Raw genomic sequence first — 14,829 nt, forward strand, 5'->3', positions numbered from 1 at the left:
AATATATAAGTAAAAAAAAACATAAATATTAAAAGAAAGAAAAAACTTAAAAGGAAAAAGAATAAAAAAGAAAAGAAAGAAGAAAAGAGATATAAAAAGATAAAATAAAAATGGGAAATATAGGGAAAGAGAAAAAAGAAAAAAAAGATACAATCTATAAAATATTAAAATTTATATATAAGTTATTGAAAAACTAAGTAATATTTTTTATATCCAACTTATGTTGTATAAAATCTATCCATTTTTCCCATACCGCAAAAAACTTCTCTTGCGATTGGTCCTTTAAGAAAGCCGAAATCTTTGCCATTTCCGCGAGATAAGAAACTTTAAAAAACCACTCTTGCAAGGTAGGCAGAGATTCCTTCTTCCAATATTGCCCTACTAACAACCTTGCGGCTGTAATTAAATTTAACATCAGTATAACCTCCTTAGCATCACAATCAGTAACGATACCTAACAAAAACAATTGTGGAGTAAATTTTACCCTCCTTCTAAAAATTCTTTGAATATTCCACCATATCTTAATCCAAAAAGCTTTTATATTTTTACATGACCACCAAATATGATAATAAGTAGCATCCAAACAATCACATCTCCAACATTTAGGCTGTAAGTCAGGATACATACAAGACATTTTTTGTGGATCAAGGTGCCATCTATAAAACATTTTGTAAAAATTCTCCCTTAAGTTCTGGGCTTGTGTAAATTTAACATTCCTCACCCAGATGGTTTCCCAGAAGAACAGATTCTTAAGAATGCTCTGAAGTTTAACTTTGCTATTGATTTACCTGTTAACTATTTTGTCTTATATATAGTAGATAGATGATAGGCAAAGTTCATTATAAATAGACTGAAAGTCTGCTTCACAAAAGGGAGAAATTAACCCTGTTGCAATATACAGTATTTATCAGTAATCCACCAGGGGGACAATATATGTATACAGTATGTGTTTTTGTCTTTTGTCCTTTTTAATGCAGATTTTTTATTAATTTTGATATTTTTATACAGGTTTTTTTTTAATTTGTATTTTAACTTTCTAAATAAAATAAAAATTTTAAAAAAGAAAATAGTTCTAGTTTTAAATGAATTCAAGACTTAAAAATATAGATAGAAATCAAATTATTCCAAGTCATTGGAATAATTTTATGAGAAGAAGTTGCTTAAAGGGCATTCAGAGGATCACCGTAATACATCTTTCAATAGTGAGGAAATTCAGACTAAACAAAATTAAGTTTTCAATTTTGGTAGAATAATTTATATGGATAATATTCTTTCACTCGTCAGATAGATAAAAAGGTTCATTTATGAAACCCTATGAATTTGATAACAATTTTAATTCTGTACTTACCACCGGGTGTTAATAGTTCGGTTTTGCTTGATTTAAGATTCTGTATATTTTGAATATTTTGTACAATTCCCTCTAAACCTACAGCTAATAGCCTTCTTTCTTCAATGAGATCTTGTACCTTTTGCTCTAAAATTGAAATACATTTCATGTCAAAGATGAAGATGAAAATAGGTGGGTTACCTTTTGGAAAGGATTCTAACTAATTATACAAATTTAGGAAAAAATGAGCATTTCAGAATACCCTTGACAATGAGGAAACTAAAAATTATTAGCTATGTTCTTTCTCTTCAGATACACCAGAAGAAAGACAATAAAATATACTAGCTACAATATCTACGATTCATGTAGAAATAGGCTTCTTGGATTATCATGAGGGCAGATATATAAATTTAGAATAAATGTGGTTGTATTTTATAGTGTAATTAACTATTTCTGATTGTTAAGCATTCATCCCGGCATGCTAATATCTGCCAGCTTGATGTCTACACTAGGCTAGCATTCCCCAATCTTTCCAGTTTTGTGGACTGGCAAAAGAGGAAGAGAAGATGGTGCTGCAGGAGTAGTGGCCAAGTGCATGCGCACATTTGTGGTAGCAGCAGCTCCTGGGATCCTGGAGTTATTCCTTCTCTCTCGTTATCTCCAAACTCTGGAGTACCACCCCACCTGAGGTGTTTAGGACACCAATCTTGCCTTCTTTTAGAAAACTCTAACAACTTTTTTTCGAACAACCAGAGGCCATATTGATTTGTGATCATAACTGATAGCGAATAGATTGATATTTAAGTACATTTTCCACCAATGCTCTGTATGGTGGGAAATATCAACACAGAAGCATAAACATACCAGTCCATCCATTCATCCATCCATCCAGGATGTACACTTTATTCTGTTCACTGCCTAAAATTTTGAGTTTGGTAGCTTATAAAACTAAATAAGTAAATTCTTCCTTTAACATATATATTATAATAATTTAATATAAAAATATCAGAAAAACATTTTTCACAGTTTCATAGTTATTGGATACAATGGTGGGATTCAAATATGTGAACAATTGGTTCTCTGTGTGGATGCTGCTTCCGGAAGTCCATTCTGGGGCTGGGCAACAAAAAATTAGGTACCAATTCCGCTGCAGTGGTGCGAACTGGCTGAATCCCATCACTGATTGTATATACTACTAAAGGAATTCTGATAGGGAATTAGGAGTAAAAGTGATTTGGGAGTAGACTTGTTGAAACTTGACATCCACAGCCTGCTTGTTTTCACAGCAAAGTTCTATCTATATTCACCTAGCTAATCTTAAAGTGGCAGTTATTTCCCCTCTTTTTTTCTAATGAATACAAAAAGAAAAGAGCATCTGTGAAACAGGAAAGGACAACAAAGACTCCTTCCTACAAAATTTACTTTTAAAGGCCAAGAGAAAAGTACCAAGAGAAAAACTACAATTCCCCATTTTCCAGATCAAGGACAGACAACAAAGCAGTAGAAATAGCATTAATATTTTTCTCCATTTTAGGATTGATCTGTAAAATTGCTTTTTAAATACAAAGAAATGCATCCAAGTGTGATAATAAATATTTATGTGCACACACACACACACACACACCTTCAAGTCAATCTTGATTCCTGGTGATTGCTGCAGTTTTTTTGGCAACATTTTTCAAAATTGTTTGTTGCTACCTCCTTCTTAAGGCTGAGAAATTATGATTTATTTGTCCACGATCACTCAGCCTAAAATGGGATCAGAATTCCCATTTCTTGGTTTCAAGCCTGATTCCTGACCCACTATACCAAACTTTTTATAGCAAATATAAGGAAGAATTAATTATTGTAGTAATATTTTTATCCTTTTTTAATAATTAAAATAATTTTGAGATTGTTATATTTATTATAATTATAAATTATATTATATAGTTATATAATTATATACTATGATTATATATTATAGTTATAAATAATTACTATAACTTATTCATTATTATATCTTACTTACCATTAATACCTCCTGGCTGAGCAGCTGCAAGAGCCTGTGCTTGCTTCAAGTCTTTCAGATTTGATGCCAATTTGTTTAAAAACAATCCCTTTTGTTCACATAGTTCCTCCAAAAGCTCTTCTGAAAAGAAGAGGAATAATCATTTAAGAATGGAAGATTTAGTCCTTGAAAAATATATTGATTTTAGCTATAGACTTTTTCTATTTCAGAAAAGATGTTTTGTCAAAGAACCTTTCTTTAGAAGCAAGCTTTTTTTTGAGCTTTTGATGATTTATCTACTAGCCAGATAAGATAGGTCTAATTTTTACCCTTCCTTCCTATCATTCTGGTAGCTGTTAATACTTCACTCACACAAACACACATATCAATTTACAAATTTGTCAGATTCAAATTTGATTGGAAAATTTCCATCTGTCTATAAGATATTTCCAGAAAGTATGTTCCTAGTTACAATTTAAAAGATCTCATGTAGATATTTTGACTTTTTAACATATATATAGATATAATTACCATTATATCTAGAACCATATTGCTGACAGTTTTGCAGAAAGAGGATGAGACACAGAGGATATTACATGGATTTCCTATAAAAACACATTAAATTTATTGTATACTTACTTTTAGATTTTTTAACTTTTTCTTTAGTAATATCCTGCATATCTTGTAAATCTTGAATAATTGCTTCAAGACCAGCAACCAAAAGCTTTCTTTCACTTGTGAGATCAACTATTTTTTGTTCTGCAAAAAATATTTTAATAAAAATAGAAACATATTATTACACACAGATTGAAAATACCAGAGAATTAACAGTGCAATATACTGTTTTAACAGTTAACTGTTTTAACTATAATATATACAGTAAATTCATCCTCATGACACAAATTCTTTGTGCAATTTTTTTCACTTTATTATTTGAATTTGTTTATACATTTGACTACATTAAGAATTTTCTTTTTTAACTAGCAACTTTTTGTAATTAAATATACTAGTGAAGTTCACTCCAAATAGAATTAGAAGTTCTTCACAAAAATTGCCAAGTGATCATATAGATCAGACATGTCAAACTTGCGACGTCATGGGACGGTATTGGGAAGGTTTTGCCATTGCCGGCAATGGGGTGGCCGCGGCTTCCAGATGACGCGTCCAGCCCGTGGGCTGGCAGTTTGACACCCATGATATAGATAAATAGATCAATCTTTTATATTATGCTAATTTTAGGAAATCCGATCAGAATGTAATTGTGGACTGGGGGATGCAAATACTGGGATAATAATGAACAATGATAAAGATTTGTCACAAATAGAGTGGGGACCAGGATTTTCCCTGCATTTTGGGAGGCAATTTAGATATATTCAATTTTTCCATATTTTCTACACCAACATACAGAAACCTATAGAATTAATTTTCAGACATCATGATACTAGTAAGTTCCAGAAACTGTAAAAGGCTAATTTATCCAACACATCCAGTCTAATTGTGCAGCCAAAGACTACCCCATCCTATTCTATACCAACCAATTATGCTGCTTGGATGAGTAACTGCAACAGTCTGTGCATCTTGAAGGTTGTTTAAATTTATCTCCAAACATTCCAAAAACATTTGCTTCTTCTGATAAAGTGTTCTCAAATCCTTTTCTAAAAATAAAGATTTAAAAAAGCAGTTTTGAATGTAAATTTTATTGCTGTCATCACAGTCATCTTAAATATTATGCACTGTGAAAAATAATTTATAAAACTCTCTCTCTATATATATACTGTATTTCCTTCCGGTCTTTTTTTTTCCTCCAAAAGAGCTACCAGCACTGACAGCCCCACCCTGCTGGATGAGAGATGAGCTATGGGTGGAGGCGGTGAGAGCAGGGTGCTCTGCGAGGGTTGGGTGGGGGCAATGAGAGAACAGTGCTCTCTGAGGGTTGGGTCGGGGTGGTGAGAGCAGGGCGCTCTACAAGGGTTGGATCGGGGCGTTCTCAGAGCGCCGTTCTCTTGCTGCCCCCACCCAACCCTTGCAGAACACCATTCTCTCGCTGCCCCAACCCAACCCTCACAGAGCGCCGTTCTCTCACTGCCCCGATCCAACCTTCACAGAGCACCCTTCTCCCGCCGCCACGACCCAGTTATTTACCTCTGCTTGGCTTTTTCCATGGCCTCGTGGCAGCGGCATTGGGCAGGAAGTGGCAAACGGGGCCTGCTGAGGATCAAGCCGCATTTGCCACCGCCGGTCTCAGAGCTGGTGATCAGCAGGGCCTAGTCACAGGAGGGCTCAGTGATGCCGGGGTCCAGCCCTATGAAACCTACCTTCTTCTCACCCAAGCTGCCTGGATACATGCCCCCGTTGCACGACCAGTACGGAGGCCAATTGCGGGCTCTGACTGGGTGCGAGCCGGGCAGCCGCACAGGGCAGAGGTGTACCCGGGGCCAAAGCAAAGCCAGGCGGGACTGTGGGTAATGGCATGGGGCCTGGTTATCTGGGGGAATTATATGTCTCTGGCTATGTCTGTCTGTACTATACAATTTGACAAGACTGGCATAGTTTGAGTCCCCTCAATACTTTGAGTCCCCTCAATTTATGGAACCAATTCTTTTTTCACAGTTTCTGCCATAATAGAGTAGCCTAGCACAGTGGTTCTCAGCCTTTTCTTCACCACGGACTCATTTAGAACAGGGCTTTTCAACCAGTGGTACAGGTACCACCTGTGGTACATTGCCACCTGGCAGGTGGTACGCGACCATCCTAGAAAAGTGGTATCGGGGGAAGGGAATGAGCTGAACCAGTGGCAGCACCACACAAGCCTGAGCGAGAGATGGCTGGAGCTGCAGGGCTGTCAGGGCTCAGCAGAAGCACCAGGATCAGTGCCACTTTCTAGCTGATCAATGCTTCTTCAGGACTGCCAGGGCTCAGTGGAAGTGCCAGGATCAGCACCAGGCTCCAGCTGGAGCTCGGCACTGATCCTGGTGCTTCTGCTGAGCCCTGAAGAAGCACAAATCAGCTGGAAAGAAGCACTGATCCTGGCACTTCTGCTGAGCCCAGAAGAAGCGCCGATCAGCTGGAATGTTGCAGCATCTCCAGGGTCTTGTGATTTACATTCAGATGCTTGGCAACTGATTCATATTTATGACAGTCACAGTGTCCCAGGGTCATGTGAAGTGACCAAAACTTGCTGCAACCACCCAGCAGACGGGGAGAATAAAAACCAAATACCCCCCACACCACCCCCACTGCCAATCCTCAACAAAAATGCTCACAACAATGAAAACCTCAGACAGGAGGAAGAGTGCCGCCGGGCGGGCAGGCAGGTGTCTTGCTTGGCTGTGCTTTTGGGGACACTTTTTCAATGCCATTGTAACTTCGAACAGTCACTAAGCGAATTGTTGTAAGTTGACGACTATCTGTACTTTATCATTTTTTTCCTTTTTTTTGGTGATCAAGTTTTTGACACCTTGCTAGGTGACTGGTAGTACTCGGATGTTGCCATATCCTAAAAGTGATACAATGGGTGAATAGGTTGAAAAGCCCTGTCTTAGAATATCTTTTGTGGCCACGGACCTTGGCCACAGACCACCAAGACTTAACTTTGAAATCATAACATTTCTTTAAGACTTCACAGACCCCCGACTATGATGACATTGCAGCCCCCAGGAGTCTGCAGACCACAGGTTGGGAACCATTTCCCTTCCGGTTCTGGTTCACGGCGACTCCGGTCATGTGGAAGAGACTTGTCTCCCCACCGGCTGTGTTTTCTTCGCCGGTAGACCCCGGAGGGAGTTGAAAGTCACCCTGGAGGGGCAACCACCAAGGAGGGGGCTTGCTGGTGACTGCGAGAAAGCGGTAGCTTTTTCCGTGGCCTCAGCTGACTCCTTATGACCGACGGAGTAAAGATCGGCCAGCAAAATGGCCAACCACTCAGCTGCACCAGCCAAAGTCAAAAGAACAGCTAAGTGTGAAGAAACCACCGTGGAGAAATCTGGGTGAGACTTTTCTCTCCCCCACCTATCCCCAACTGTTTTTCCTGCAAAGAGCTTGCTTTTTGGATGACTTCCCTGTTCTAAGAAAGCGGCGTCTGTCTGTTTGGGGGAAAAATACTTTAAACAAAACTACAGAATAGCACTTATTATATTTTGAACTTTTTGAATATTGAGCATCCCTGGAAAGATTTGTAATATAGAGCATTGTTCTACTTATTATACTGAAGATATTTGCTTTTTTATGTCTCTTTCTTCGTCATTCTTAATGAGATAAAGGCTTTTAACCTGCAAAGAAAAAAGCTTTCTATAGCTCTCTGAGGACATCTTGTGGCGAAAATATTTACTGCAATTGTAATGTCTTTGCTTTGGTGTTTGAAGAGGGTTTTGACCTTCAGAAATTAACAAGAAGAAAAGATAAAGGCTTGGAAACAGCTGTGGGTTGTGTTTGTGATTTAAAAATTGTGGAGGCGGATGTATATGGACTCTTAATAAATAAAGTTTCCACAAAAAGATTAAAAGACTCTTTTACTATGGAAATAGAAGACTTTTACCCACAGCTTGACTATGAGCTGATACTGGAAAAAATATTGGAAATGACAGAGATGAAGTTATGGAGAAAAACTAAAGATTATCTTGCAGAATTACAAGCTGAGCCTCAAACTTTAAAAGATCAACCTATAGGCCAAGAAGAAGCCTGTATGCAACAGTGTACACAATCTGAGATGGAAGAAGAATTTACTGATCAATTGAATTCTGGACTGGATTATGAGCTGATATTGGAAAAAATATTGGAAATGACAGAGGAGATGAATTCATGGAGAAACACTAAAGACCATCTTGTAGAATCACAAGCTGAGCCCCAAATTTTAAAAGACCAATCTACAGGCCAAGAAGAAGTTTATATGCAACAGTGTACCCAATTTGAGATGGAAGAACTTACTGATCAATTGAACTTTAAAAAAATTCTGGACCCAAAATCCCAGATTGAGACTTTAAATGTCTACTCTATAAATCAACTAACTACTACACAGAAGGATATTTCACAAGTCTATGTACAAACGGTGGAGAACTTTGAAGATCAAAAAATGATTATAAGTGAAATACTCCCATTGCTAAAATCAACAGGAATTGACAGCCAGACGCGATCGATTGAAAGTTATGACAACTTGGATAATCAAGCTGAAATTATAATATGGAATAAAATGGACTATATTGCTTATATGATATTGGAAGAAGGGGAATAGAATTTTGATCAGATCGATTTGTTGATAAACATTAGTACTCAAATACTGAGCTTGGATGACATAGATGTGACATTACGGAAACCAGCTTGGTATAGAAAAAAAGCCAGAGTTAGATTTAAAAATGTGATTTAAAATTTTAATTATTGGGTCAAAAAGGCTTTAGAGATTTGGACTGATTTGACAAACTAATTGAGTAAATGAAAGCAATAAGATAATAATTGGTGTAATAATATGTTTGTCTTAGATACGATAATTAATTTGGTTGAGATTTAAATTTTACTTAACAGGTTGAAATGATTCTTTTTTGTTTTTTTACTCTGTTTATATAGAAAACTATTTTGTAATAGCAGAATAATTAGAGAGATCTATGATAACAGAAGAAAGGGTATTAATTAATGATGTATTAAATTAAGAGGTGGAATATATGTGAAAATATTAGAATGTTATTCTTGGAATATTATGTGCGTTGTAGAAGAGATACCCAAAGTTTTATTAATATGTTTGTTTAAGATTAATTGGAATATGTTAATTGAAATTAGTGGAGAAATCATAACATTTCTTTAAGCCTTCACAGACCCCCGCCTATGGTGACATTGCAGCCCCCAGGAGTCTGCAGACCACAGGTTGGGAACCATTTCCCTAATCCATCTCAGCCAGCCTCTAAGAAGCTCTAAAGATTTTATTTTTTCACCAGGAGCAGAGCCATAAAGTTAGATGAGCCAGTTATATTTGTAAGTAACTAGAGCCATTTACAATGCCTGTTCAGTTACCCATACTTTAGTCATCTCTAGTCTTGGCTACTGAAATGTGCTCAAAATGGCGCTGTCCTTGAAGCTTCAGTTGGTTCAAAAGAGGAGACCCATACAATTTTGTATCACCTTTGTGGTCGTGTCTCATCATCGGTGTGGGTTTGGGTTTGCTTTTTTGCGTGGATGTGTGATGGTGACATCCTGTGTGGTTTTCGGGAGTGTGGGTTTTATTGACAAACGAGTCCCTAACATAAAGAATGACATCAGGCCCACCCTCATGAAAACCACATAGGATGTCATCACCACACATCCATGCAAAAAGCAAACCCAAACCTACACCGATGATGAGGCACGACCACAAACCAGAAGCCAGACCACAGCTGCATCATTAGCCACTTTAAACCCCTCCAATCTATACATGAAGCAACCTGATACCCACCATGAAGATGAGGCACGACCATGAACGCGAAGCCAAACAACAGCAGTGCAGCTCATCATCTCAAATTCCCCTACAACTCAGACTAACCTGAGCACAACAAAGCCCCCACCCAAACAGAACACTCCCCCATCCAATCAGAGCACAGCCAACCCCCCCATCCAATCAGAGCACAGCCAAGCCCCTAACCAATCAGAACACACCTCCACCCAATCAGAACATAGCCAAGCTCCCACCCAATCAGTTCATACCCCCACTGGCAGTTAAAAGGAAGAAACAGCTACGATCACACATTGCTCCTAGAAGCACGAAGCCAAAAACACCAGCCTGAAGATGACGAATGAGACTTCATCGAAACGTCGCCAGGACACTTCCAATTTGACACGGGAGAAAACCCGAATAACCAAAGATCTACATACACACACACACACACACACACACACACTACATACATACATACATACACATCAAGATGCAAATACAAAAGGAATGAAGCTTATGTCATAAGTTGTGTCATCTGTCCCAAAGGATGCCCATGGATTTAAGGGTATATCTTTTCTCACTCACCAATGTATTTGATAATTCTTCCTGTTTCCGAAATGTAATTTTTCATATCATTTATATCTTCCACAACTGCTTCCAGGTTTTCAGTTAAAACATTTCTTTGCTCATTTAATTCCTCTATCTTTTTTTCTAGATAAAAAATGTAAAGCATTTGATAAAAATATACTTGCAAGAGATTTTAAGACAATCTTTAATATTATACAATCTTAACAAACATTAATATAAATTTCAAACATTCAAAGGAAGATATCTTTATGAAGTGACTGCATTAATCATTTTATAGAATTGGACCCAGATGAACTTTTATGCCCACCTATACGGATATAAGCAGTACTGAACCCAATGGGTTTTTTAAAACAGGTATGTATAGGACAGTGATTTCAATTGATCTACCTCTAATAATGAATGTTACAATATAGAGGCTGCAGGTCATGTTGTCTTTCCTGTTTATGTTTTCCATTGTTTCTTCTGGCTGTCTTTTTAAGCACAAAAATCTATTAAGATTGAACCAGGTTGTCTTTGATGTATAGGGTTAAGAGCAGCCAATCTTAAAATTTCTGATGAATTCTGATAAATTACTACATTTAACTTAGCTTTGTGTTTTTCTTACTTTGATATAACAAATGAGCAGAAGCATAATTATTTTCAGTGATTCAGACATATAATTGTGTCTATCTAGTAGCAGGCTCTGCAAAATGCATGCTTTCAGGATTAAAAATCCAGGCGTTAATACCATGGTCAAGGGCTAAAAATAAATAATGGCTCAAAAGATCTTGCAGAGATAATCCTCATAAAAAGGGCTGCAGACGATGCAGTAGAATAGAACCATAATTCTAACAATTACAAAAACATGCTACATCACAGCAGAAACTGAAAATAGGTGTGTTTCAGCTGGGAAAAAGTTGTAAGAAACCATACAGACTTTTCATGATATAGCATAAGAAACAAGGAGGTATGTAGCTCTCTGGAATGCTGTTTCTTTAAAAAAAATACCAACAAACTTGGGAATTCAGAATATACAGAACATTCTTCAGACCTAATTAACAATCAAGACTAATTAGGGAGCAAATCAACTGGTGTTCTAGGTGAAATATGACATTTTAGTCAATTGACCTTTTATGAGGGCTAAGAAAAAGCAAATATATACCCTCAACAGGCAAAGCTTACAAGATTTCACCTGAATCATTTTAATGAATGAGAAACAGTTTTATGGAAGGCTAAAGAATTACTAATGGTGTGGAAATTTCAAAAGGAGGAAGATTCCTTGGCTCTGATTCACCATTTCTTTTACCAATCCTATAATTGCTAATGAGTTCACTTCCCTACCCCCCCAAACAAAAGCTCCTATTTCAACGATCCATTCAAATAGTCTAGAACAGGGGTGTCAAACTCGCAATGTCATGTGACCTGTCGTGACATACTGTTACTTTTTTGCCATTGCCAGCAATGGGGTGGGTGTGGTTTCACTATGATGCATCTGGCCCACAGGCAGGAGTTTGACACCCCTGGTCTAGAATATTGCCAACACCTTTTCTTAGCCAGCAACATGAACTGTGGAGTAGTATTGGCATATGAATACTACTTCAACATAATGCTCTCTTAAGCTAGATAGCTCTGAAGTACTATCAACCCTGTTATTAAATATTTTGATGGGAATGTCTACATACAGAGGTATACAATGCAGAGAACTTTTCAAATTTTTGCTGTTCCAAGCTGCCATTTGCCAAAGGTAACAAAAAGGACTCCTTTCTATTAGTTCTAGGATTTGCTAAACCATTTCGAGTAATTTTATCTTTCAGTGCAAGGAACAACAAAAATTAGAAGAGTTCTTTCCCTTTTTAAATTGGTGCAAGGTTTCTTAAGGTTTTATCCTAATATTTGATGAAGTGAGAATTAAATGTTTCTTCTCTTCATCCCATTTCTATTGATTGAGAGGGCTTCATTAATCTATATTTTAATGAATTAATTATAAAAAAGTGAATTAATTATATTCATTTATAATTCAGTAATAAATGTTCTGTGATCTAAGATGATGAAAATAATTATAACTGCAGATAATTCATGTATAGATTAACTGAAAAATGAAACACAAGGAAAGTTTTAACTAAGTTTTAATTATATTAAACTGAACTGATAACAACCTAAGGAATTTAAAAAGAAATATTCAACAAGATATTAAATAGAATGCAATTTGACATTTTCTCTGCATAGAGAACAAGAGAACAGTACATGATAATTTGAAGAAGTTAACTACAGCAATTTTGTTCAGTTTACAGATTGCCAAATAATATCAACGGAACCAAACAGAATTCAAGAATGACCTCATATTTTAATTATAAATAAAACAAGAATTATCATATACATATATACCAGTGGTATTATCTGGTTCCATAGTCTGGGCTTCTTCTTGTAGTTCCAGATTTGATTCCAAATGTTCCAATAAAAGCTTCTTCCATGCATGTAATTTATGCAATTTTATTTCTACAAACAATAATGCTTTACAATTATTTTTGGAAAATTGTTTCATATATTTATATTCAAAATTTGCAATTAAAAACTTTATTTCTCACATATTTTATTATGCCTATTTACCAGTATCTGGTCAAATCAAGGCTGATTAAAGGAAACAAAAAAACGAAGTAAAACAATTTCAAAATGCCTTTCTCTGTAACATCTATAAATATTCTCAATCATCCAGGTTATGATTGTCCCAAAGATGCTTCCTCTGAACCACCAATCTTCACAGCAAAAACATAAAAAAAATCCATGCAAATAGAAACAAAAGATTAAAAAACAAACCTCTAAAGTAAATTTTCATTGCATCCAAATGTTTTTTGTAATAATAAAACCTTTTTCAAAATCTTCCAAAAATTCCATAACGAGGAAGTCAACCAAAACTTAGTAGGTAAGCTGTTTCACAATGTTGAATGTCAAAGTACATATACAATACATTAAATTCTTGTATGTTGGGACTCAAAGCATCCTCTTCACAGAGGATCTTACACTATGGGCAAGTGGTGGCGAACCTATGGCACACATGCCAGAGGTGGCACCCAGAGCCCTATTTGTGGGCACGCATGCCCCCTCACCAGCAGCCCCCCTGGAGAATTGCCTCCAAATATGGTCCACACGGAGTAGCACAGACAAGGATATGGCAACCAGGCAGCAGGGACATTGCGCATAGATGCTGCAGGGAGCAGGTGGAGGGTGTGGCAGCCATGGTGCTGCAGGGCCGCCTGGGCGAACTGCTGTGGCGGGTCATGGAGGTGGTGGATGGCCCTGCGGGTGGGGCAGGGACAGGCAGCGGGGTGGTTTTGGGGCACTCAGTCTCTAAAAGGTTCACCATTACTGCAATAGGCTGAATTTACCCCAGAGAAATAGCATTAAAGGTAAGTAAAACTGAACCATATAGAGATTTATAAGGACCTGAGTCAGGAAAGTTATTGGTAAACAAAGGAGTGAATTCGGCCCACAAGTTATACTACTGAAGTGGTCTGCTTCTATCAGCAGCTGGGTCATCAAATTCTAGACCAAATGAAGCTTGGATCCTCTTCAAAAGTATCCCCACATAGATGGTATTATAGTACTCCAATCATGTGGTAATAAGAGCATGAATCTCTGCAATTAGGGTTTTTCAATCTCACAGAGCTCCAAGTGGCATACCAACCAAAGCTGGGTCAAAGCTCTCCAAGCAGATGCCTCCATCTGCTGCTCAAGGAGTCCAGGAGATCCACCCTTCCAACTAATCATAGATATCTTATCTGAGAGGAAATATGACCCAATTCCAAATGAATGTTAAAAAAACAGGTAAAAGTCAGCTATCTCTATTGGGAAAGAGAATAAGATCAAATTTATTTTGAATTTAGATACAAAAGGTGCAGATTGGAATATTTTATTCACTTGAAAGACTAATCTTACATTAATCCTGGGAAGTTTCAAGCAATGTTCATAAACTTTGGCTTCTATAACAATTTTATTTGCAACAGATACACAAATCAATTCTCTGCAACTACAGGAGGTATTTTGTGATATATCAAACCCTGATGAGAAAAGTGAAAGGCATCGCCCTACGAGTTTAAGAAATATTTTGAATAGAATAGAGCTGGAAAACACCTTGGAGGTCTTCTAGTCCAGCCCCCTGCTCAAGCAGGAGGACCTATACCATCTCAGACAAGTGATTGTCTAGCCTCTTTTTAAAAATCTCCAGTGATGGAGCACCCACGATTTCTGAAGGCAAGCTGTTCCACTAGATAATTGTCCTCACTATTAGGAACTTTCTCATTAATTCCAGGTTGTTTCTCTTTGATCAGTTTCCAATCATCCTGCACTCTGGTGCTTTGGTGAATAACATGATCCCCTCTTCTTGGTGGCAGCCCCTCAAATACTGGAACACTGCCATCATGTCTCCCCTATTTCTTCTTTTCTTTAGACTACCCAAACCCAAGTCCTGCAGCCGTTCTTCATATATTTTAGTCTCCAGGCCTTTGATCATCTTAGTTGCTCTTCTCTATTTTTTTTTTGAAACTCTCAACATCT

At 37.2% G+C, this 14,829-nt stretch overlaps 1 protein-coding gene across 13 annotated transcripts in view; it reads right to left on the reverse strand.

The window, feature by feature from the left end:
- The window catches only part of CCDC7 (coiled-coil domain containing 7), a 325,715-nt gene that overhangs the window by 62,071 nt on the left and 248,815 nt on the right, over nt 1-14,829 (reverse strand). For all 13 annotated transcript variants that reach the window (XM_039344077.1, XM_039344074.1, XM_039344070.1 and 10 more), the window contains 6 exons: nt 12,664-12,774; nt 10,297-10,422; nt 4,853-4,972; nt 3,957-4,076; nt 3,339-3,458; nt 1,349-1,474 (listed from right to left, as the gene is read on the reverse strand). In XM_039344077.1, coding sequence (XP_039200011.1) covers nt 1,349-1,474; nt 3,339-3,458; nt 3,957-4,076; nt 4,853-4,972; nt 10,297-10,422; nt 12,664-12,774 — 723 coding nt within the window. The remainder of the gene's footprint in view (nt 1-1,348; nt 1,475-3,338; nt 3,459-3,956; nt 4,077-4,852; nt 4,973-10,296; nt 10,423-12,663; nt 12,775-14,829) is intronic.

This window comes from Crotalus tigris, unplaced genomic scaffold (assembly GCF_016545835.1).
Source record: "Crotalus tigris isolate CLP2741 ecotype Arizona unplaced genomic scaffold, ASM1654583v1 scf7180000017890.1996003, whole genome shotgun sequence".
In the NCBI taxonomy this organism is placed as follows: domain Eukaryota; kingdom Metazoa; phylum Chordata; class Lepidosauria; order Squamata; family Viperidae; genus Crotalus; species Crotalus tigris.